Raw genomic sequence first — 22,947 nt, 5'->3', positions numbered from 1 at the left:
GGTCAATGGCTTACAGATTGCAGTTTGCACTGTGGACCCAACCTTGGTTCCTGAAAGCCCAACATCTTTTGTCTTGAATCTGTGGTCAAGATCATAACCATATTTAAGATTTACTGTTTCTTAAGGGACAAGTGTAGAGTTCCTCCTACTGAGGGATCAGTGCACAAATTTAAATGTGGTCAAAAGACATGGATCTTGCCTAAGATTAAAATACAGAGAGTAGCTTTATCCATGAGGTGTGTGAAGAGCATCAACCTGGGCCCAGGAATGACACCTGGGATTCTCACACAAGGAAGGACCCCATGTGTGCAAATGCACACATGCACCCTCTCTCTGAAGCCTGGTTCCTTTTATTGCCACCTGGTGTTTAATTTACCACCAGCTGCAGGATGTGATGTGGTGTTTTGAAAGTAACAGATATTGTTACTTTAGTGGTTACTTCACTGAAGTGGTCCCATGTATCTGAGATGGAGCTAAAAGCAGGTTTTAATCAGAACTAAACAGAACAGGGGGCGCCTGGGTGGCTCAGTCGGTGAAGCGTCCGACTCTTGGTTTCAGCTCAGGTCATGATCTCAGGGTTGTGAGATCAAGCCCTGCGTCGGGGCGCGGGGGGAGGGGGGTCTGTGCTCAGCAGGGAGTCTGCTTCTCTCCCTCCGCCCCTCCCCCAGCTTGCTCGCTCACTTGCTTGCTCTCAAATAAATAAGTAAATAATATTTAAAAAAATCTTTTAAAAAAGAATGAAGCAGAACAAGATCCCGTGGTGAAAATCTAGTCTTCCCTCTAAGTTCGTGATTAAGTGTGTTCAGTCTGTTGCTCCTAGACAGTGATGGTGACATACGTAATTGTGGCAATGAATCCTTTCTGCCCGAACTTTAGGTTTTTCAAATGCATCAGATGGAGAGTTGCAGGTTTTGGAATCTGAGTTTTCACAGAAGCATCATGTAGTTTTCATGGAGTCGTGAGAGAAAGTTCGTTCTGAGCAATCTGCAAAGCAGAGGTAAACCATATAGTCCTTTAAAAATAAGGCTCCTGGTTCTGAATTATGCAGTAAGGCTAAAGTTTCAGGTGCCCCGCTGTCTCGGGAATTTTCTCCTACAGCAGATTACGGGGAGGCCCAGAGGGGGAGTTTAAGGAGGGGGCGGAATAGGAAAACAATGAAATTATAACAAGAACTAAGTCTTCTCACTTCAAGACCTTAAGAAAAAAGATTTAATTAGGTAAACTTAGAGAATAAGTAGAAAATAAGAACAGCTCAGATTTATCCCACAAACATGGTTTAAACATCTCTGTGTGCCAGACATCATGTTGATTTCCATGGATCCAGTGGGTGGGCACACCAGCCCTAGACCCACTGTCCTGGGGTTTTGAGAGACAATGATGTATTGTTAAATGCATAATTGGAACCAAGGTAGAGACACTGAAAGAAAAGATTGCACTCCTGTAACAGCATCTATGCGAGGCTGGAAGGAGTCTGGAAGAAGGCTTCTCCAAGGAAGTAATGCTTGAGCTTGGATCTGGATGTCAAGGAGAAGCATGCCTGCTAGAGAGTGAAGGCACGTGCAAAGGCCCTGTGACAGGAGGGAACTGGGTATGTTTGAGGAACTTAAGGAGGTCCAGAACCCCAGAGTGCAGGGAGGGAGGGGAAGATAAATTGGCAGTTACTGTAGCGATTTGTATATTATTTCTGAAAGTTTGTGGTCCCCGGAGAGGATACCGGGTGTAAATATAGATGAAAACATGAATTTACTGGTGGCAGGAGCCTATAGGAGCTGAAATCTGGGGGGACACTCTCTTCCAGTTGCAGAACAAGCAGAACAAAATGAGAGAATGCTCAAAAGAAACCACAAGGTGAGCTCAGCCAGGCTCTTAGGAGGGACAGGATGTGATGGAAGGCATGGGCTGACTCCCACCCAAATTATTGTACCGTGTCTGAAAAGGGGGTACTGGGAGGAAGGACCATGTAACCAGGGACCTGGACAATTTCAATTTTATATAGTGTTTGATTTCTTTTAAAAAATGTTTTCTGGGACACCTGATTGGCTCAGTTGGTTAAGCATCTGACTCCTGATTTCAGCTCAGGTCGTGATCTCAGGGTCCTAGGATCGAGTCCCACATCGAGGTTCTGCACTGAGCATGGAACCTGCTTGAGAGTCTCTCTCCCTCTGCCCCTCCCCAAACTCATGCATGTGTTCTCTCAAAATAAATAAATAAATAAATAAATAAATAAATAAATAAATAAATAATATTTTCTAAGATAAGTAAAATGTTAACATTTGTTGATTATGGTACTGGATCTATCCCTATGTGTTTTATTATTATTTGGTTTTTTTCCTGTTTACAATTTTTTTAATTAGAAGGAAGGGAGGGAGGGAGGGAGAGGGGGAGTAGGAGCAAAGGAGTGGCTACCACTGGCCTAGGAATCAGGGGCCTCTTCTCAGTTTCACATTAGCTTGGGCAAATCACTTCTGTGCTCCTGGTCCTTATTTAAGAAAAGTAGTTTCGAAGAGGCTGATCTTGGCAGGACCTTCTAGCTGTAAGACATTCTGTGTTTCTGGTTTCTAAGAACAATCAATTATTGAATCATTCTACTTACAGGTTTGGGAATTGAGTGTCCCATGTCCACAAATCCCCACTTTCTTTTAAAAGTAAGAGATCCAGTCTAGCTTGGCAAAGACAGCCACTACCTCTCTTGAAGGAGGCCAGTACATTGAAGTTCACTTGCTGAGGGACATTTCCAAAAGCCAGGAGCCTGCAGGATGCTTGCGTTCTTCCTGGGCCAGACCTGGAAATCTGGAATCACCTAGAAACCTGCGCCTCTCACCATTCACCACCCACATCCTAGCGGTTTCTCTGCGGGTTTGCAGGGCACCTGCAAGGGCCGATCATACACAGTGAGGCAGAGTCCCATTCCCGTTCTTCCAAACCTCAGATGAGAAATACAGAAATGAGCAGGACACGCCACCGACAGCAGATCAGATGACAGCTGCGTTCATGAGCCCATGGACATCGATGGTGACAAATCAAGCAATGCATTCATCCACTGCTATACTGACTTTTTTCAGATGTCTCTGTGTGCTGAAACCAGTTTATGGGGGCGCCTGGGTGGCTCAGTTGGTGAAGCATCTGCCTTCAGCTCAGGTCATGATCTCAGGGTCCTGGGATCAAGCCTCACATCGGGCTCCCTGCTCAGCAGATGCTTCTTCCTCTCCCTCTGCCGCTCCCCCTGCTTGTGTGCTCGCTCGCTCTCTCTCTCAAATAGACAATAAATAAAATCTTTAAAAATAAATAACTAAAACCAGTTTACGTATGGTAGATTGTATCTACTTGATGAAAAAACGATGGTGCTACAATAGTGGGTGTGTTTGTGGACATTGCTGGGGGGGTTGGCATCCTGGAACACAGGGGTGTCCTAAGTGCCGCTTAGCGGTGACATCAGTGTGCACAACCTCCTCCTCCTCCTCCTCCTCGTCCCTCCGGGAGAGTGGCAGCTGGTCGAGGGGAGCCTTCACCCCACAGACAGCAGCGGAAGCCTGAGGAGAGGTGATGCAGGTCCCCTGCCTGGGCAGCAGCTCTTGCTGAGTGCATGGAATGTTCCCCAGGCCCTGGGCTTTTTTTGCTGCCTACTCCTCCTGGGGCTCTCTCATGTGGGTCAGGTTTCCTTATAACCCGTCTAGTGAATGAGAATAAGAAAGTATGTGTTGGCAAAATTTCAGCTGAAAATGCCAAAGCTTTCCAAGTAAGGGCATGAATTTAGGCAAAGTTTCAAGTCAATGGGGCTCAGAGTAACGGTTACGCTGCTAATAATGAAAAGTACAAATGTTTTTATGTTCAAAGGTTAACAAATGGGACTCCTTCACTGGCCTGCTAGCCTGCTCAGTTACAAAGTAGAAACTGTTCCTGATCTTTGCTTTATTGCACTTGTATTTTGTAGGCAATTAGGAACATTTTCCATTCAGCATTTAAGAGGCTTGAGCTGGCTGCTGGCTCTTTTTAAACTAAAGCTTCCTTCCTTCCTTTCTCTCTTTCTCTCTTTCTCTCTTTCTCTCTTTCTCTCTTTCTCTCTTTCTCTCTTTCTCTCTTTCTTTCTTTCTTTCTTTCTTTCTTTTCTTCTTTCTTTCTTTTCTTCTTTCTCTCTCTTTCTTTCTTCCTCCCCCTCCTCCCTCCCCTCCTTCTTCTTGTTACACTAACATTTTCCCCTTTTGTAAGTGGACTAAAGTTTTAAAGTAACAGGCTTTCCAAATAGCACACTTAGACTTTATCTGCATAATTATTATATTTGTCATGGAATTAGCACTTCTCAAAAGTGTATTTCTACATGAGATTCTCATTTTGCTCAGATGTGTGCTTCTTCCTAGCACATCATGTGGATTTAGGTAAAACGGCCCCAGCCTGTCCACTGGAACCTCTGTTATAAAGGCAATCATTGCAAACAAAACAGAAACCATGTATCTTTTTTTTAATTTTTTATTGTTATGTTAATCACCATATATTACATCATTTGTTTTGATGTAGTGTTCCATGATTCATTGTTTGTGCATAACACCCAGTGCATAACACCCATAGCATGTGCCCTCTTTAATACCCATCACCAGGCTAACCCATCCCCCTACCCTCCTCCCCTCTAGAACCCTCAGTTTGTTTTTCAGAGTCCATCATCTCTCCTGGTTTGTCTCCACCTCTGACTTACTCCCCTTCATTCTTCCTCTCCTGCTATCTTCTCCTTTTTCTTTTTTCTTAAAATATGTTGTGTTATTTGTTTCAGAAGTACAGATCTGTGATTCAACAGTCTTACACAATTCACAGCACTCACCATAGCACATATCTTCCCCAATGTCTATCACCCAGCCACCCCATCCCTCCCACCCCCGACCACTCCAGCAACCCTCAGTTTGTTTCCTGAGATTAAGAACTCCTCATATCAGTGAGGTCATATGATACATGTCTTTCTCTGATTGACTTATTTCACTCAGCATAACACCCTCCAGTTCCATCCATGTCGTTGCAAATGGCAAGATCTCATTCCTTTTGATGGCTGCATAATATTCCATTGTGTATATATACCACATCTTCTTTATCCCTTCATCTGTCGATGGACATCTTGGCTCTTTCCACAGTTTGGCTATTGTGGACATTGCTGCTATAAACATTGGGGTGCACATACCCCTTCGGATCCCTACATTTGTATCTTTGGGGTAAATACCCAGTAGTGCAATTGCTGGATCGAATGGTAGCTCTAATTTCAACTGTTTGAGGAACCTCCATACTGTTTTCCAGAGGGGTTGCACCAGCTTGCATTCCCACCAACAGTGTAGGAGGGAGAAACCATGTATCTTAAAGAATGAGTAGGAAAATCAAGTCTGTTGAAATGATCTAAATTCTCCCAAAAAAAGACCCCTTGGTAATCCACAGTGGCTGTACTTGTTTCTGCAAGCTTCTCTTAGTCATGTTTGCTGACTGCTTACAGCAAACAACAACAAATAGTGTTTTCTTTAATTCCTCACATTCTCCATTAGCAGGTTCGCTTCTCCTTTAATAAATGATACCTTGGCCCCTCTTGTGTGTCAGCGTTTGGGGCCAGTCCTGGTAAGAAAGCAACCCTGGTTGATGCTTCTGCTTGGTCTTGGGCTGCAAACTGTGGATAATGGTTCATGTTTCCCTCTCCAAATGGACAGGAGACACAGGCATAATTGAAACAATGTCAGGGGGGTAATTTTATTCTATTATTTTTAATGAAAAGGAGGAGGTGTCCTGGCTAAAATGCTGGAAAATAGCCTCTGAGAAGCCCAAATCACCCCCAGCGTGCATGCAGCGTGTCCCTGCCCCCCCCCCGCCCCCGGGCACCCCCTCACACCCCTACCCCGTGCTGGGGCCCTCTCCCCCCGACAGGGTGGTGCCGTCAACCGTGCGTGGGAAGGGCAGTGAGCCACAGGTAACGAGCTCAGTGTACATTTTCCTTGTCAGATCTCCCAGCTGATGACAGAGACAGGCCGGGAGGGGCTGACCGAGGCGGTGCTGAATCGCTACAACGCGGACAAGCCTTCGGCCTGTGGCGTCCCGGGCTCCCAGGGCTCCTGCGTGGCCAACGAGACTTCGCCAGGTCCCTCGGTGGCCGCTTCCTTCTTTGCCAGGTAAGAGAAGCATCCGGAGCTCGCTTCTTTCAGGCCGGTCCACCTGCTTAGCCCCTCGCGGGGCTGGGTTAGCTCAACCACTAGCAAGAGTCTGGGGCCGCACTTGGACTTCACGCTTCAAGACGGGGTTCCTCAACCTCAGACTGCTGACAGCTGGGTCCAGACGACTCTGCCGTGGGGAGACTTGTGCCCTAGAGGATGTTCAGCGGTGTCCTTGGCCTCTCCCCGCCGGACTCCCATCGCATCCACACCCCTTGCCAAGGTCTCCAGACCTCCATGTGTGTCCCCACTTGAGAGCTCTAAGAATACGAGGCTCTCGTGATGTCCTCCTGGGACGGGGACTTTGGTGGGCCTGGCCCCGCTCCTGGTGTTCCCAGATTGACTTTCTCATCACAGAAAATGAACTGCTTAAAAATGAGCGAGGAAAGAGTTGACAGGGTTTTTCCCCCCACCGTTCTGGACAGACGGGCTGGATAGTTACCATATACTATCCAGCTAATCTTAGGGCCTTTAAAAACACGAGAAACCCAAATGAAAGGTATTTCAACAATGTTTTCTGCCTAATTTTAGCTGTGTGGCTGAGACAGGGCAGGAGACAAAGGACAGCTGAGCAGAAGGCACTTTGGGGATCATCTAATTCAGTCTCCTTATTTAATGAAGGAGCGGACTGAGGACCAAGAAAGTTAAACTATGAGTTAATTTATAGCAAAGCCAGAAATAGAAACCAGATTCCTCGGCTTTATTTCCCGCCCCCACCCCCACCCCGGGACTCATTCTTTATTTGATCCTCAGAACTTAACTTTAGAAAACTTTTTCTACCTAAGAGGTGAATGTTCCTGGGTGAGCAGGATATAGAATAAATAGCACCAGATCTGAGATTGGAGGAGCCCTGAGGTCTGCCTCGATGTCCTCGTCTATAAAACAAGGACAACACTCCTCCTCTAGGTTGCTCTGAAGATTAAGACCTGACAATTGTAAGTGATGAAGTACTGTACAAAAGGTGATTCGATATGGACTTCATATGTCAGGAAGAAGGAATATTACATGGTTTCTCTTGTTATCCTCATGAGCGGTGCCATCCAAACACAACTCTGAGGACAGGGCTCTGAATAGGGAGGGATCGGGTCAGAGGGAGAAGAGAGCCCAGTGCCCTGGATTAGTAACATCCACAGTAAAGACGGCACAGGGGCTTGTCGCTAAACTGGCTCCGAGGGTCTCGCTGTGCCTTGCTGCCACGTTTATTGTCCTGTGAAGAGTTGGGCCAACCTGTGTGCATGGGAAGTAACAGGAAATGCGCTTGTCTCTGCTTATCCACTGGACATACGCTCCAAGACCCCCAGGGGGTGCCTGAAACCGAGGATTGAACTGAACCCTGTATGGACCGTGTTTTCCCCTATACAGACATGCCCGTGTTAAAGTTCAGTTAACAGCTGAGGCACACTAAGAGGTGCACTGCAGTGACCCATAATAAAATGCAACAGTTATTACAATATGCTGCATTAAAGTCAGGTGAACGTAGTCTCTCTCTTTCTCTCAAAATATCTTACTGTCCTGTCCTCCCTCTTCTTGTCATGGTATGAGCTGATAAAACGCTTACGCAGCAAGATGGCGTGAGGCGGATTACACCGGAGTTGTGGCCTGGCGTCAGGCTACAATTCACCTCTGACGCTGGGTCGGAAGGAGGAGCATGTGCTTCCCAACAGGCGGTTGACCACAGGGAGCTGAAATCGAGAAGACCAAACCATGGATAAGGGGTCTACTGTATGTGTGCACCGGCCGCCTGACAGTGGGTGCTATTGTATTAGTTCCGCCTGTACGTGAATTCCTGTGGGACACTGAGCAAACCAACTGGGAGGCCATGTCTGTGCCGTTCAGGGAGGGAATGAAGAGGTGGAACAGAATATGGGGAAATGCCACAAGCACAGAAGATCCCAGGACTTAGGTGGGTTGTGAGAGCGCGTCCGCAGGAGGGTGATGAACATGCTGAGGAAGTAGGAAGCCATGTCATGGCAGGGTTAGCCCAGAGAAGACGGCCCTCATCTGTCTCTTGGGCTATTGTGTAAACAAGGAATTGGGTTTGTTGTATAAAACACCCAAGTATGTGGGCAAAGGTTGAATAAAACCTGATGATGGAGCTCAGCCCAGACTCCATCCAGCTCAGCTCTCCCAGCTCAGAAAGAAGGAAACTTTGCACCCAGCTCAGACTGCCCTGGGAGAGAGTGAGGTCCCCGTCCCTGAGGGAGCTCAAGCTTACAACGGGCGACCACCTGAGCTTGATGCTGCAGAGAACATTTACTGCCCAGATGGGACTTGACCTCCAGCGCACCTTCCTGACCGGAAATACTTTGAATGTGAGAAGCCTCAGCTCAGACTCCATCCAGAGACTTTTCTGGATCAGCTACCCACAGAAAACCCCAGAAGCAGGACTGGAGGCAGGAGGAGCTCAGAGGGCAGGGGCTCCTGATAGTGTTTAGGGAGAACAAGTGTTTCCTGCTACCAGGAAACCAGCAGTGTTTTAGAGCAGGGGCAGCGTGTGGACTCGAGGCAGGCTGGGAAGGTCCGCATGCTGGACGTACTCGAGGCCGGCTTTCAGTTAATCAGAGGACCATTTCCAAACAAGCCAGCACACACCAGGGAAAGGGATGGCAAATGATGGGCAAGGGTGGCCTGCCCTGAGACTTGCTTGCATGGCCAGGGTCGGAATGGAGACGGTGGGGTGAGCCCAGAGCGGACGGGCCGCTGAAGTCGGTTGTGGGGGAGGGGCCGCACATGATGTTGGCGATAAACCAAGACTGGACGGAGTTCAGATGGCAGGGGCTTGTGGTGTGAGCTTTCAAGGGGCTGGAAAGGATCCATAGGACTGCCTAAATCCTTATTATTACTTTCTTTGTGGTGAATGCTGATAGCACTTGGAGCTTAATGGTTTAAGGCATTCAAAGTAGTGGTTTGTGTATAAAGGGTTTACAATGTATAGCGGGGGGGAGAAGGTACCATGTGAAAAGAATAATGTTTTATGCACACACACACACACACACACATATATTCCCTTTCACACCCTTTGCTCTGCTTGCCCTGACACTCTCGCCCACCAGAGCTGGGCTTTCACACCTCCCAAAGAGGGAGGCAGCATAGTAACAGCCTCCCTGTCACTGATGGGAACCTAGAGCAGAAGACTGAGTGACTCACTCAGGGTCCAGAATGTTAAGAGTAGGAACCAGGGATGTTTCTCACCTCTGTGGATCCCCAAAGGTCCGCGCACTAGGTCAAAACCAGCCCAGCTTATGTTGTCAGGCTGTTGATGGATTTCAGGGTCAGGGGTTTTCTGCTTCGGATCAAGGAAAGCTGCATAAGGTGATGATGGTACAGGTGGCCTCTGGTAGGGGAGAATTCTGGATCTGTCGCTGGTGCCCAAATTAGAAACGCTCTAGAGGTTATGGTTTCCTATGGAAGCATGGGAATGTCTTTCTGCGTGGGGATTTGGGGGCAGAGTTCGCTTCTATGCCTCCAACCTGTGCTCATCACTTTGCAAGTCCTTCTGCAAGACTGTGTGATAGAGCTGAGTCCTCAGGGTTCTGGAACCCTCCTTGCAGCTCTAAGTGACTGGGGTGGCCTGCTCTCATGAGGCTGTGCTGGACATCATTTCGTCATTTTATGGGGGCGGGGTGCCATTTGCCACGTTTGTGGCCAGCGTGGCTGACGTTTCCTCGACAGTCAGTTCGCATCAATCACTGTACTGAGCTCCTAATGGGCAAAATCTCCCTTAGTCCTCAGACAAGCCCTGGGAGGTGGATCCTATCGTTTCCCTGTTGGATGGATAAAGAAAGAAGCATCCTGAGGTTGAGTCACTGACCCAAGGCTGCACACAGCCAGGAAGTGGCAGAATGGGGAGCCCACCCTCCTTCCTGCCACACGTGCGTGAGCCCTTGTTGCCCTCGGCGAGAAATGGGCACGATAAGCCACATCAGTGTTTTCTTCACCATCATCATGAACTGATGATCATTGCTTAGGAAACAACATTTGGAATAAGTGGGAGCTCTCATTTGTTTGAGGAGACGAGTAGAACAGCAATAGAACCCGGTTTGTGGAGGGTTGTAGACATCCACTTTCTTAGCAACATCAGCCTTTCTTTGTAAATGTTTGCTTTCTATGGGGAAGGGTGAGATGGGCATGGTGGCGTCTCAGATACAACGTCTAAAAAATTAAGAATTCCAGTTCTGAATAAGCCGTGGTACCTTCGCGGCCAGAGCTACTCCGCGTGTGGTCTGTGGGGCTGCGAGGCCACACACCGTTCCTGGTCTGGGACAAGCATGGAGGTGGGCAGGAAGCATTTAGGAACTTCTGGAAGGCAGTAGACAGTAATTTTATGGCTGTTGGATCTAGGAGCACAGAAGTGGAGTTTGTCTGAGTTTTCAAACCCTTTGGTGTGTGTCCGTTAACTCCCTGTTGCGTCCATCCCATGTGTTAGTGCTCCTCCCTCTCTCCTTCTCTCTCCCTCTGGTTTTCCAGTAACAGGGTTGTTTTGTACTGACTGATTCTCTTCTTGAAGATTCTGACCTTTACACAATGTGTTGCTGTTGGTTAAAAATACTGCTGTCCTGGGGTTGGCATCTTCTGGGTAAATATTGGTGTTCTCAATATCAGGGTGCCCTTGGATACATTTTGTGGGGTCCATTTGCTCTGCTCTCTCTTTCTCGCTTGCCTTGTTCCTCGTTTCCTTCCACCAGCTCCCCCAACCCCTTGCCTTTGGCCCGATTGCCTTCTTTCCTGAGGGATGTTATTATACTTCTGTCCATCTTGACCTGTCATGGGGTTTCTTTCATCTGTGAGTTTAGACCCCTCGTCTTATTACCCAGCTGCTTTCTCCAAGCCCTAGAGCATGTCACTGACTACTCACGACCGATTGGCCCAGTTTCCCCCTTCAGGCATTCAAACCAAGACCCGCTTGGGCCCTGGGGCCGGGGGCCAAGCCGAGCGGTGGGAGGTGTGTCCCGGCTCCGAGGTCCTGCTTCGGTACCAGGTGGCTGCACCCATCACGCCCCTTGGGGCACCTCCTCTTTGTGCCGGGCACATGTGTGTGCTATGCGTGCAGGGACGCAGGGACGGCCGTGTCTAAGAGCCCCTGCAACGTTCTTGCTGACAGCCGATTCAAGCAGTGCCTTGTTGCTCTGGTTAGAGCATGCACTTAACATACAATCTTACATGGTGAAGCCTTTCTTTCATCCCTGGGCGTGTGAACACAGAACAGTGGTCTTTGGTTCCATGCTACGAGTTTATGAAGTCGAAGAAGGATGAGAAGGAGCCATGAAACTGCTCGTGGTCCTCTTGGTCTCCCATCAGATACGGTCCCCCTGAGGGACGCGTGTGTCTTCCCGTGATCAACACATCAGCAATTAGCCCCGGAGAAGAACTATTGCAAACACAACCCGGTGGGTCTCGGGTGATGCAGGAGGAGGAAGAGAGAGCTGGATGCACAGGATCCGACTCTTCCTTGATAACTCACTGCAAGAGCTTCCGCCTCGGTTTTGCAGACAGACGTAAATTTCCACGTTAGTGTCTATTGTAATAGGACGGCACCTACAGACGAGGAAGAGCTCCCGAGAGCCCACCTCATGGAACTTGTCAGCATGATTATGCTTTTCCTGTTTCTCACTTTCAGTGAAGGCTGTCATCCCTGTGCTTAACCTCCTTGCCAGAATCTCATTCTGACGCCGTGTCTGTTCCTTTCCCCCCCCACAGAAACTCCTCCATCGCCCACTCCGGCTCCCTGCTGACTTAGTCCGTGGCCCCCAGGGAAGCGGGGCTTCCACTGACTTCCTGTGGGACATGCGTGGTCAGGGTCAGCATGCAAAATTGTGCCGTTTGCTCACGGGACGAGAGCAACAGTTGGAGGGGCAAGTGGGGTTCAATGCAGTAAGTGCTCCACTAGGGGAGCTGGGGTGCCTCCCCCTGGGCTCCCTCCATCCAGGAGGGCCTCTGTAAATCAGCTACCCGAAGTACAGTGTGGGCTTGTCTACACCAGCTTCTCCTGTCCCCTTCCTCACCTGGTGGCTCAGCAGGGTCGAGGCAGCAGTTTAGAAGGCCCTGAACTGGAAGCCAAATCCCCACCTTCTGGGTTTCTTGTTTATTTATTCCTGGCAGGTCAACCTCCCTTTTCTTATAAAAGACTCTGCGGACTTCTCGGAAAAGAGGGGGCTCTGGCTCATGTATAGGGATGAAGCAAATTTGTAGGAATCGTACCTGCGTGAATAGAGTTTTGCTTGAACACACATCAGTTGCCGTATGAAAGGCAAACACTAAGAAGGAGCAAATGGATGTGGAGTGCCATCAGGTTTCAGGGGGCCCAGGGAAAGAGCTTCAGGTGTTTGCTGCATGAAGAAGTAAATTCTTGATTGCTTATGAGAGACAGTGAACGCACTGAGGGAAAATTCAATGTCTACACTATTACCCTTTGCGTTCAAAGAAAAAAAAATCCTGAGATGCTTGAGGTAGATAACCCAAACATCTGGTACCAACCTCAGCAACCTCCAGAACTATTCTATTTTGGGGTGTGCAGATCATAACAGAAATGGCATTCATGGCTTGGCCCACCCCATTCGGAGCTGGTGATCTAGGCTGAAGAAAATGACCACTGTTGGAAGCCCCTTCCCATCTCCCGCTGCAGGGAATGTGTAAAATTGGGCAGTTTCTGATTAAACGAGGCCTTTGTCTGACTGATGGCCCATTGGGGTGTTGGCAGTCAGCTCCCCACATCTGGGAATCATTTGCACATCTTTTCCTCAGCTGAAAACTCAATTCATGCGTTGGCGAGGCTGGTCGAAGGCAAAGTAAATGCCGTGAGCCTGAGGAATCCCGGCGATTCTTGTCAGGCGTTCCCAGGGTTAGACATTCTTGTTCTTTCTGCACATTTTTGAATATCTTTTTTTTTTTTTTTTGACCAGCATTGGGGGGAGGAAAGAAGGGTATGGGAAAAAGAGAAAGGTGAAGTAGTCTGGGGTCAGATCCACAGCCTACCATGGACATTCTGGACCGGACTGGATCTGGACTTGAGGCAAGTAACTTAGGCTCTGTAGGCATGTTCCTTCTGTTCTATGGCAGTCAGTCGTCCCATCTATTCCCAGCGTTGTGGAGACGTCTTCAAAATCCTGCAGATGATGTGAAGATGGCACATGCTATAGGAGGATGGAAGCCTGTGCTCCTTGGGAAGCCCGGTGCCTTCTCAGTGTTCCCTCTGGAGGGGACGACTTTTGTCATGCCCACCTTCATACTTATGTGCCATTTTTTCATCTGGGCTAGTGACCAGGAAATGGATTTTTTTTTTAAAGATTTTTTTTATTTATGTGACAGAGAGAGAGAGAGCGAGAGAGGGAACACAAGCAGGGGGAGTGGGAGAGGGAGAAGCAGGCTTCCCGCCGAGCAGGGAGCCCGATGCGGGGCTTGATCCCAGGACCCTGGGATCATGTCCTGAGCCGACAGCAGACGCTTAACCGACTGAGCCACCCGGGCACCCCAGGAAATGGATTTTAAAAGCAGACGCTAATGAAATCTTGTCCTCTCTCCATCCATCCGTCCTCTGCTCTTTTGGAACTGACTCCGTGCAATCTCTTCCTCCCCCGTCAGACCGTGGGGGTATCAACAAAGAAACAGACTGTTTCCCCTTTTGCTTCCATTCTACTTGACGTTTTTATTCATTTTCACCATCAGCTTTGCAGCCAAATTCCAGCTATCTGTACCTGAGTCCTCCCTGAGCTTTAGGATCATAGAATTCTTCATCACCCCTGCCTTCCCTTTCCTCCCACAGTTTCTTTTTTACCATTGGGGTTTTTCTAGGGCTATGAAACTAAAAGATGAAACCCCCTCAAGAGAGTTAGAAGTGTGTAGTCACCAACTGGGCCCTCCTCGGATGCAGCTCCCGGAGGTCAGCCTCGCCTCGTGGCTCAGTGGTGTTTCCAATCACCGATGGCGCCTGGTTCCTCGGGGGTGAACTGGGCTCTTCAGCCCCGTGTGAGCAGTGTTTGTCGCTGAGGTGTGACACCCGGTCTTCACAATTGCTGCCGAGGTCCTCGGTGGTCACTAGACTAGAGTGATAGTTCTCATACTTACTCATTTAAGAATAATGATAGCCAACATTTATGGAATGTTTCCTATGTGCCACACGCGATTCTGAGTTCTTGACACAAATTTAAACTTCAGAAGCCCCCATGAGTTGGTTCTCTTCTTAGCCCATGGCTTAGATATGGAAAACAAAGCACAGATTGGTGATGTAGCTTGACTGACTTATGCAACTAGCCGATGAAAAGGTCCTTGAGCCCAGCTGTCTGATCTCAGAGCCCATGAACTAGACCATAAGCTCCATAAGGGTAGGGACGTTCATATCTTTGTTCTTAGCTGAAGCCCTAGTGCCCCAAAAAGCACTCCAGAAATGTTTGTTGAATGAATGAACAAACACTCTTAGTCACTCTGCTCTCCTGCCTCCAAACTCAAGATGGGTTGTGGTGGGTGGGCAATCGTGAGGCCTCGCAACAAGCTCCGTAAGTGACACCAAAGAAGAGAATGTATGCAAAGCACAGCACGGAAGCTACAGAGGAAACCATTTTGGCCAACTGCTTTCGACTTCTCTAATTTTGTTTGTTACCAAAATGCTGCTTCCTGTCTCACTCAGAGTCAAGGCTGAAGGTCTTTCCGTTACTTGCTGTCTGCTTTTCCCCATCCTCTACCACCTCTCTCTTGCTTACTGCTCTCTGGGCACACCGAGCTCCTTGCACTTTCTGAAAAACTGCAAGACCAGTCCCTCCTCAGAAGGTTTGCTCTTTCTGTTCCCTCTGCCCTTTCCCCAAATTTCTGCTCAGCTCGGCCCTCCCTTTTTTCAGATCTTTGTGCAAATGTCTTCCCTAACCCATTTATTAATTTTTATTTTTCTTAAAGTTTTATTTATTTGAGAGAGAGAGAGAGAGTATGTGCATGCACGAGGGGTGGGAGGGGCAGAGGGAGAGAGAGAATCTCGCGCCGACTCCACACTGAGCTCAGAGTCTGATATGGGGCTCCAACTCAAGACCTCAGATCATGACTTGAACCGGAAACAAGAGTCGGAGGCTTAACTGACTGAGCCACACAGGTGCCCCCCTGACCTCCCCATTTAAAAGTACAACCATCCTGTCTCTGCACCCCTCCTCCCATACAATACCTACTGTCTTCAATATTAGTGGAAGGAAATAAGGAAGGAAGGAAGGAAGGAAGGAAGGAAGGAAGGAAGGAAGGAAGGGACGGAGGGAGGGAGGGAGGAAGGAAGGAAGCTCAGACTAAAAGCAAGATGGGCAGCTAAGTCCCCAGATTTTCCTCCACTGAAGTTCTTTGAAAATTTCACGTCTTTTCCCATTCAGTTCAAGCCCCGTGCTCAGGAATTTAATTATTGTTTTAGTTTTAGGACGTTCTGGGGAGATAGCATCATAACAAAGCATGAAGAAGGCATCACTAGGAAATTGAGATTCTTACAAAAGCCGCAAGCACCTAGTAGTCTTTTCAAGAGGAAGATTTGCAAGAGGGGGGCATGTGGCACTGCTTGGGACGAACAAAGAGTTAAAACGGAGAAAAGAGTCAGGACTAGCACAGTGCAGTAAGGCTCTCCATCTTTCTTCCTGTCTCATTGCAAATCTGTCTTTTCCTCCCTTGAATAAACCTCTTTGCTTTCTGTCCCCTGCTTTGATTTATTATTTTAATTCTATAGCTGTCCTAGTGAAGTATGTAAAGCATTTGGGGAGAGAATCATGTGGAAGACATTCTAGAAACTAAAGATGTATTATGTGGTATCGGGTAGAGGTTCCGCATGTGGCAGATGAATCGTGTTGTTGATGAAAACACAAATCTGTCCATGGCGTTGTCTATCCACTAAATAAGAACTTGGCTCCTCATCGAGGGGACGGGGAGCAGGTCTTTAAGGGATACTGTTATAATAATTTGCTGAGAAACAGGTTGAACTGAAGCATAGAGAGACCAGTGGAAGTCTCTGCTTTTTACACCGAGGATGTCCCCGAAGGTGGGATTCTTCTTTTCTTGCCTCTATGGTGGAAATAATGAATTTCTCCTTTTCTCCTGTCTGATTACCGAGGTGTAAATCTCATGAGAACAGTAACTGTGCCGGATCTCCCCCTGCACTTTGCACTGTGCCTTGTAGACAGTAGGAGCTCAGTAAGTGAATGTTGAAACAGGGAGCCAGCTGTGCTTGAAAACTCGGGCCTGTCCTGCTTCTCAAAAGAGTAAAGATGCTTCAAGAAACTAAAACTTAAAACAAATATGAGACTGTACCTGAAGATTGCCAAATTTATTACCTTGTCTCAGATTTCTCATTGTTCCAAGTACTGGCATTACTGGTAAGAAACATCCTGATGGCTAAATAATAAAACAGAATATTTTTCATCGTTGATTTCCATACAGGTAGATTCTGCACACATGATTTCTGACCATCATTTTTCATTTAGCTTATGCAAAAGTGAGTTTAGCATCACACTCTAATTAGGTGCTTTTCCTGCCACCTGGCGTGTGTGTTCATGAGGTACTCTGAAATTCAGGAAATCTAATTTCATGAGTCTAGAAATAATGCCCTGTGTCATTTTCTTGGCACCCTCCAAAACCAAAGCCTTAAGAGTCCATACTTTGTCCTTTTAAACTCCAGCAAAGAGGGAAAAGGGCCTTGGCCATGACAAAGAAAGAGAAATTTCCTGGCACTTATCATGAAAAGGGTGTAATCAGCACCAAGCAGGCCACTTTGAAGAAAAAAAAAAAAAGAAGAACAAATATATACCATCACTCAAAATTTATTTCTAGTCCTTCAGGTGCTTCAGAAAATGAATGTAGTTCATTTTTCTCCAATAAATTTTCATTTATTATCCTATCTGTCTCCTTGGCACTCAATTTAAAGCAGCAAGGTAGCCTTTGTGGAGAAAGCGGACTTTCAGAAACCTGGCCCTGTGAAATTTTAGTGACACTTTCTAGGGAAGAAAAAGTACTCAAGTCTTAAGTCCCCATACATGTTCTCACCACCTGCAAGTATTTAAAAATCAAAATAAGACCTTGTTCCCACCCTTGAGGAGCTCCAGGGGTCAGGGTAAAATTGAGAGAGATAGGGGCACCTGGGTGGCACAGTTGGTTAAGCATCTGACTCTTTTGGTTTCAGCTCAGGTCGTGATCTCAGGGTTGTAGGATGAGCCCCACATCAGGCTCCATGCACAGCGTGGAGTCTGTTCGAGATTCTCCTTTTCCCTCTGCCCCTCCTGCTAGTGCTTTCTGTCTCTAAAATAAGTAAATAGAACTTTTTTAATTGAGAGAGATAGTGGAAGAAGTCCAAGGAGTGCTAACCAGTGTGTCATAAAATCCGACACTGGCTGGGGTCTGGCTGTCAAGAGCCTCCTCTCCTGGGCCTGTGGTCCCTCACATGTCACTGTCTCCAGGCACCCCCAGGAATTCATGAGATGAACATAACTGGCAGCAGCCGGTCCTGTTGGTCTCTACCCCCTGTGCCTCCCATACATCATTCTCTGAACAAAACCTTGTAGCTCCCAAGGTCTAGCCCTTGTGACACTGCCCAAGGGTTTTCTCTGTTGGAGCCCACTGCGTTCGAGCATGGGGCTGGCCAGAGCGCCAGGGAGGCAGTTTTCTTGGGAACAGCTCCCAAATAAGACTGACAGGAGTTGGGGGTAAGTGCCCCAGCTCCCTTGCCCCTTGTCTGGGACATCGCTGAGGCATGGTCCAGCCTGACCCTGGTCCTTGGTCCAGATTTCCTAAGTAGGACTGAGCCCCAGCTGCCTATATCAGCAGCCTGCTTGATAATGTATCCTCTGGTGGTTTCCTTCCCTCCCTGTCTCTCACTCCCACTCTCCTACTGCTGCTTCTCGGAATCACCTGCCAATCAAACCTTCTAGCACTCTCATCCTCATCCAGGGATGCTTCTAAGCAGACCCAGCATAAGATATTGGCAGTATATCCTCATTCACTTATCCATCCATCCATCCATCCATCCATCCATCCATCCACCCACACATTCACTCATCCATCCATTCACTCATCCATCCATCTCTCCATCCATGTCTCCATCCATCCATCCATCCATCCATCCAGCATTTTTTGAGTCCATGCTATATACCAAGCATTATATGAGACACTGAAGATGGCAAACGGGCAGCCACTGCCATCAGGGAGCTCCCAGTCCAGAGGGATCACCAGTCTCATTACTGGGCAGTTATAAACAACATGGAAGTTCAGGACAGAGAGGAACACCAGAACTCCCAGTATCACTCTCCCTGAGTCTTCTGGTCATTTACATATTAAAGGTGACTTCATAGCCCCTCTTATTATCAGAAGTTATCTTATCTATTCATTTGCTTACTGGTTTATTTCCTGTCTCCCCTTCTAGAATGTGAGGCACTTGTCTATCTGCTCCATAGTCACATCCTCCCCTCTTAGAATGGGGCTGGCGCTCGGTAAGTATTTGGTGAGCGCATCTTGGAAGTGTTAGGAGTCTGCCTGGGAGCCTGTCAGGCTCCTTCTCTCCCTGCTGGGGTAGTTCATCTGTGATGCAGCGTAGCTAAGCTCTACTGTGGACGTGGTGTCTCCAACACATGGAAAGCCTCTGCTCAGAGCAGGAGAGACAGAGTGTGGCTCCCTGCCTGCCCTTGGACACCATGCCTCGAGGGCTGGGGCTGCTTGCCCATCACCACTCCTTGGGAACTATGTGCTTTGCCCAACTGTGTATCTGAGGAGAGTGCTTTCCTTTAACACGATGGAGGGTAATATCCTTTATTCAGAATCTATTGATTTCAATGTCGATCACATCTAAAAGACACCTTCTGGAGAATATCTAGACTGCTGTTTGGCCAAACAACTGGGCACCATAGCCTAGCCAAATTGGCCATCAAACCTAGAATCAGCACTGAGTTTAACTGGAAAGTACTTTTCATTCCGTGCCATTCATCAAGCGTGTATGGAGCCTCGCTGAGGCTGCTCCTGGCGCCATGTCTTTGTGTCCAGGCTGCTGAGGAGGGTCTACCTGCTGGACCTCGTGGCGGAGGGGTGTGGATCTGCTGGTCCCCAGTCTTTAAGCTTTTCTACAACGTCTCCGCCTGGTGATGTGTTCAATGTAATCCTCACGTCTTTTGCATAAATTGCAGAATCCCCTATCATTTATGACTTAAGATGCTGTGCATTTTGTTTTTGCTTTCACATTAAAGAGAGAGAAAATAAAGATAGATATCATTCATCTTGAAGCCTCTCCTGTGGTCCAGATTGCCAACCACAACCCCAAGGCCGGTGGTGGACTTAACACACTGCCTGTTCTTTATTTCCTTTACAGCTGAGCGTTTGCGGAAAATTGATTTGTGGTGCCTGGGTCCTGCTTCGTAGTGGGGTGGGGGGAGCCAAGTGTGGGGTGGGGGGAGCCAAGTGTTATTCAAGCAGCAGCAAATTTCAGCATCACTAGTATTTCCTTATGCGTCCAGGAAAAGAAATCCTAATTTACATCTATTAATATAGGAGCTAGTAAATTAAAAATAACAAGTCTATTTTCTATACACCCGGAACTTCAAAATCACAATCTGTCCACCTGGGATGGCCCCATTCACAGAAGAGACACAAGGCTGGTGGCTCAGACTGGGTCCTCACATCAGAGCTTTGAAACCCAAGCAGTGACTCACCCTGTGTCTTTTGACCGTGTGTAAAACATGTCGGGATAAGGGGAGCTATTTACTAACTCAAGCAGAGACTCTCAGAATTTGGTCCCATTATCTTTTTTCCTCCAACCTTCCTCTTTTGGCACTTACTCTGTTCTCCTGTGTCTTTCTCTCCCTTTCTATCTTTGTCTGTGTTTTATTTTACATAAATTTCAAAACAAGCCTAACAGCATCAGAAACAAAATACAGGACAGTCTTCTTAATTTTCCATTCTGTTCTGAGCCATAAATTACTCTGTGTACTCAAATAATACACACAGGAGGACTGCTGGGCTGAATCTGATTTATAAATATTTTAGCACCTGCACACCACAGAGCTTCAGGAGGCAGAAATGACTTTTCCTCCTATCCCTAAGGGACTGAGTATCACCTGGGTGGTGTAGCTGCTTTGTGACACTTTCCAGACGTGAAGATTGAGCAGTCTTGGTGGACAAAGAAGTATGGCCGCCATCACCCGGGGCCCCATGGTCTTTACTTCTTGGTTTTGTTCTTTGCGAACTATGTTTACTTTTTTTGAGAAAATGCATAAATAAAGGAGAAAGAAAGGATATGCTTTATTTTGATTTTAGAAAGCTTTTAAAAATATGTCATACTGGGGCGGCTGGGTGGCTCAGATGGTTAGGCGTCTGCCTTCGGCTCAGGTCGTGATGGAGCCCCGCATCGGGCTCCCTGCTCAGCAGGGAGCCTGCTTCTCCCTCTCCCTCTGCTGTTTCCCCTCCTTGTGTGCTCTCTCGCTCTCTCTGTCAAATAAATAAATAAATAAATCTTTTAAAAAAAATATGTCATACCAGAAGTGGTAGAAATGATACCACCCAGCCCTTGTGCTCTCAAGATATTTACCGAAGAGCAGCTGAGGCATATGTTCGTGCAAAGACTTGCGTGGGAATGTTCAAAGCAATATTATTCACGATAACCCCAAAGTGGTTACAACACAAGGGTCCACCAACTCAGAAATGGAGGAACGAAATGTGGTTTATCCATACCACGGAGTACCACTCGGAATATTCAAACTATTGGTTTATGGAACAACATTGATGAATCTTAAAATAATTAGAGTGAGTGAAAGATGCCAGACTCCCCCACCAAAACCAGAAGACTACATATAGTATGATTTAATTTATCTTAAATTATAGACAATACAAACTAACCTGTGATAACAGAAAACATATCCTTGGCTGGCTGCGAATGGGGGGTGAGGGAGAGACAGACAACAAAGGGGCTTTTTGGGAACAATGGATATGTCTGTTATCTTGCAATGGTTTCACAGGTGCATACGTATGACAGAACTCACCAAATTGTATACTTTGAATACGCATGACTTATTATATATTGGTTATACCTCACTAAAGCTGAATCGATGAGTTTTATGGGGACGAGAGAAAATGTTTTGAGCTGGAGAGGGAATATTGTCTTAGAGAGTAAATAAGGAGTTTGGCTAAAAGATCGTTTTTCTCTGGAGGGAAAAGTGTTAATAATAGGAACCCCTAGGAAAACATATTGAACTAGCCTTATTTAACATTTTTGCAAAGGATCAAGATAAGAAAGTACTGTGGGAAATCTCCAAATTTGTGTACAAAACTAAGTTCCTTCGGGTAATAAAATACCATCGAGGCAGAATAGATGGGCGAAGAAGTAAGCAGAGAAACTTTAATGAGAACAAGGAAAAATGTTTCTGGAAGAGCAGTTCAAATTGTCCTTATGGGAGGGAAGACTCTGAGAAACTGGTTGTAATCGAGGACAAGAACCTAAGGACTTAGTCACCGGAAGATTCAGTCTAAGATTGTGACCAGAGAAACCAACAATAGCAAAGTCTCTTGGACATGATCAGAAAGGATATTGGTAGTGCAGTGAAAGGTATCATCATGTCCTTGGACCAAATAAAATTTTGTTAGACCCTGGAAGTTCTTATGAAGGGTTTTTTTTTTTTTAAGATTTTATTTATGAGAGAGAGAGAGAGAGAGAATGAGCACACGAATGGGGGCAGCGGCAGGCAGAGGGAGAAGCAGACTTGCCTCCGAGCAGGGAGCCCAAAGCGGGACTCGATCCTGGGACCCTGAGATCATGACCTGAGCTTAACTGAGCCACCCAGGTGCCCCTTCTTATGAAGTTGTAATAAATACGCCTTAGAATGTGAAAGGGAAAGGGAAGCAAAATACTACCGAGGGTTAGAGGAACTTCCCTTTGAGCTTTGGCTGTTGGAAGAGCTCTTCCTTCCAGAGACAGGATCTAGGAGGAATCCAAGCCGCTTACCTGACGTGTAGTTAGATAACTCTTAAGGCTGGGAAGAGACCGCATTAGGTTAAAACAAAGCCGACTGTCCTCCACGCGCTAAGACTGAGTGCGTATTAAGCCTTCAAGTTCAGGTTCATGCACAGCTGGTGGGCTGGTTGGAAGCTCCTGGAACTGAGCGGGGGAGCACATCCCCAGCTTCTCCACCATAGAGGCTGACCACCTGCCTTTCTGGCACAAGAAGAGATGGAATTCTCCGCTCAGCATGTTAGACTTCCGATCCAATAGCATGGCTGTTCTTGTCTGTTTCTGAAAGTCTTTTCTACAGCATTTTAAAAAGTGGCTACATTATCCTGAGCATTTTTACCAAGCCAGAAATCGGCTGATAAACACACTCGAAGTTTGCTGAAAACAGGCCAGGATTTAGAAGGCCCTTAGCAGGTTCTAGGCTGGACACACATCACGGGCCTTCTCCCTTAGGAGGCAGACTCGCGGGCAGGCCGGGGTCGAGTGACCCCGGGTATCTGATACGAGTGTTGTTAATAGATGCTGGGCACATCCCCCTGGCACCTGGATTGTTTCATGCCTAAAAGGAGGCAAGACAGGAAGGAATACAAACCCAGATCAGCACAGTCCCTCAGAAAGAGGGCCGGATCGGCCCGGTCCTCTCTCCTTGGCTTTGTGTGGCCTTGCAAAGTGCCGCTTCGGGACTGTGAACTCCAGCCATCGGCTTGCTTTGGAACCCGAGAGCAGAGCTGCCGGCATCTCCGCCCTAATTAAGAGGGGGTGCGGGACATGGAGGCATTGCCGCCCCGTGTTCATCCAGGACAGAGCCCCGCGTGGGAAATGCTGAGGGGAGAACACAGGGAAGCCCAA

At 47.5% G+C, this 22,947-nt stretch overlaps 1 protein-coding gene across 1 annotated transcript in view; it reads left to right on the top strand.

The window, feature by feature from the left end:
- KIF26B (kinesin family member 26B) overlaps positions 1-22,947 on the top strand; it is a 444,580-nt gene that overhangs the window by 197,797 nt on the left and 223,836 nt on the right. Inside the window, exon 4 of the mRNA XM_073899899.1 lies at positions 5,962-6,128. Within this exon, the coding sequence (XP_073756000.1) occupies positions 5,962-6,128 (167 nt within the window). The remainder of the gene's footprint in view (positions 1-5,961; positions 6,129-22,947) is intronic.

This window comes from Callorhinus ursinus, unplaced genomic scaffold (genome assembly GCF_003265705.2).
Source record: "Callorhinus ursinus isolate GAN/ISIS: 27379988/994484 unplaced genomic scaffold, GSC_fseal_2.0 scaffold13, whole genome shotgun sequence".
Classification (NCBI taxonomy): domain Eukaryota; kingdom Metazoa; phylum Chordata; class Mammalia; order Carnivora; family Otariidae; genus Callorhinus; species Callorhinus ursinus.
This window is presented reverse-complemented; position numbering and strand designations above follow the sequence as displayed.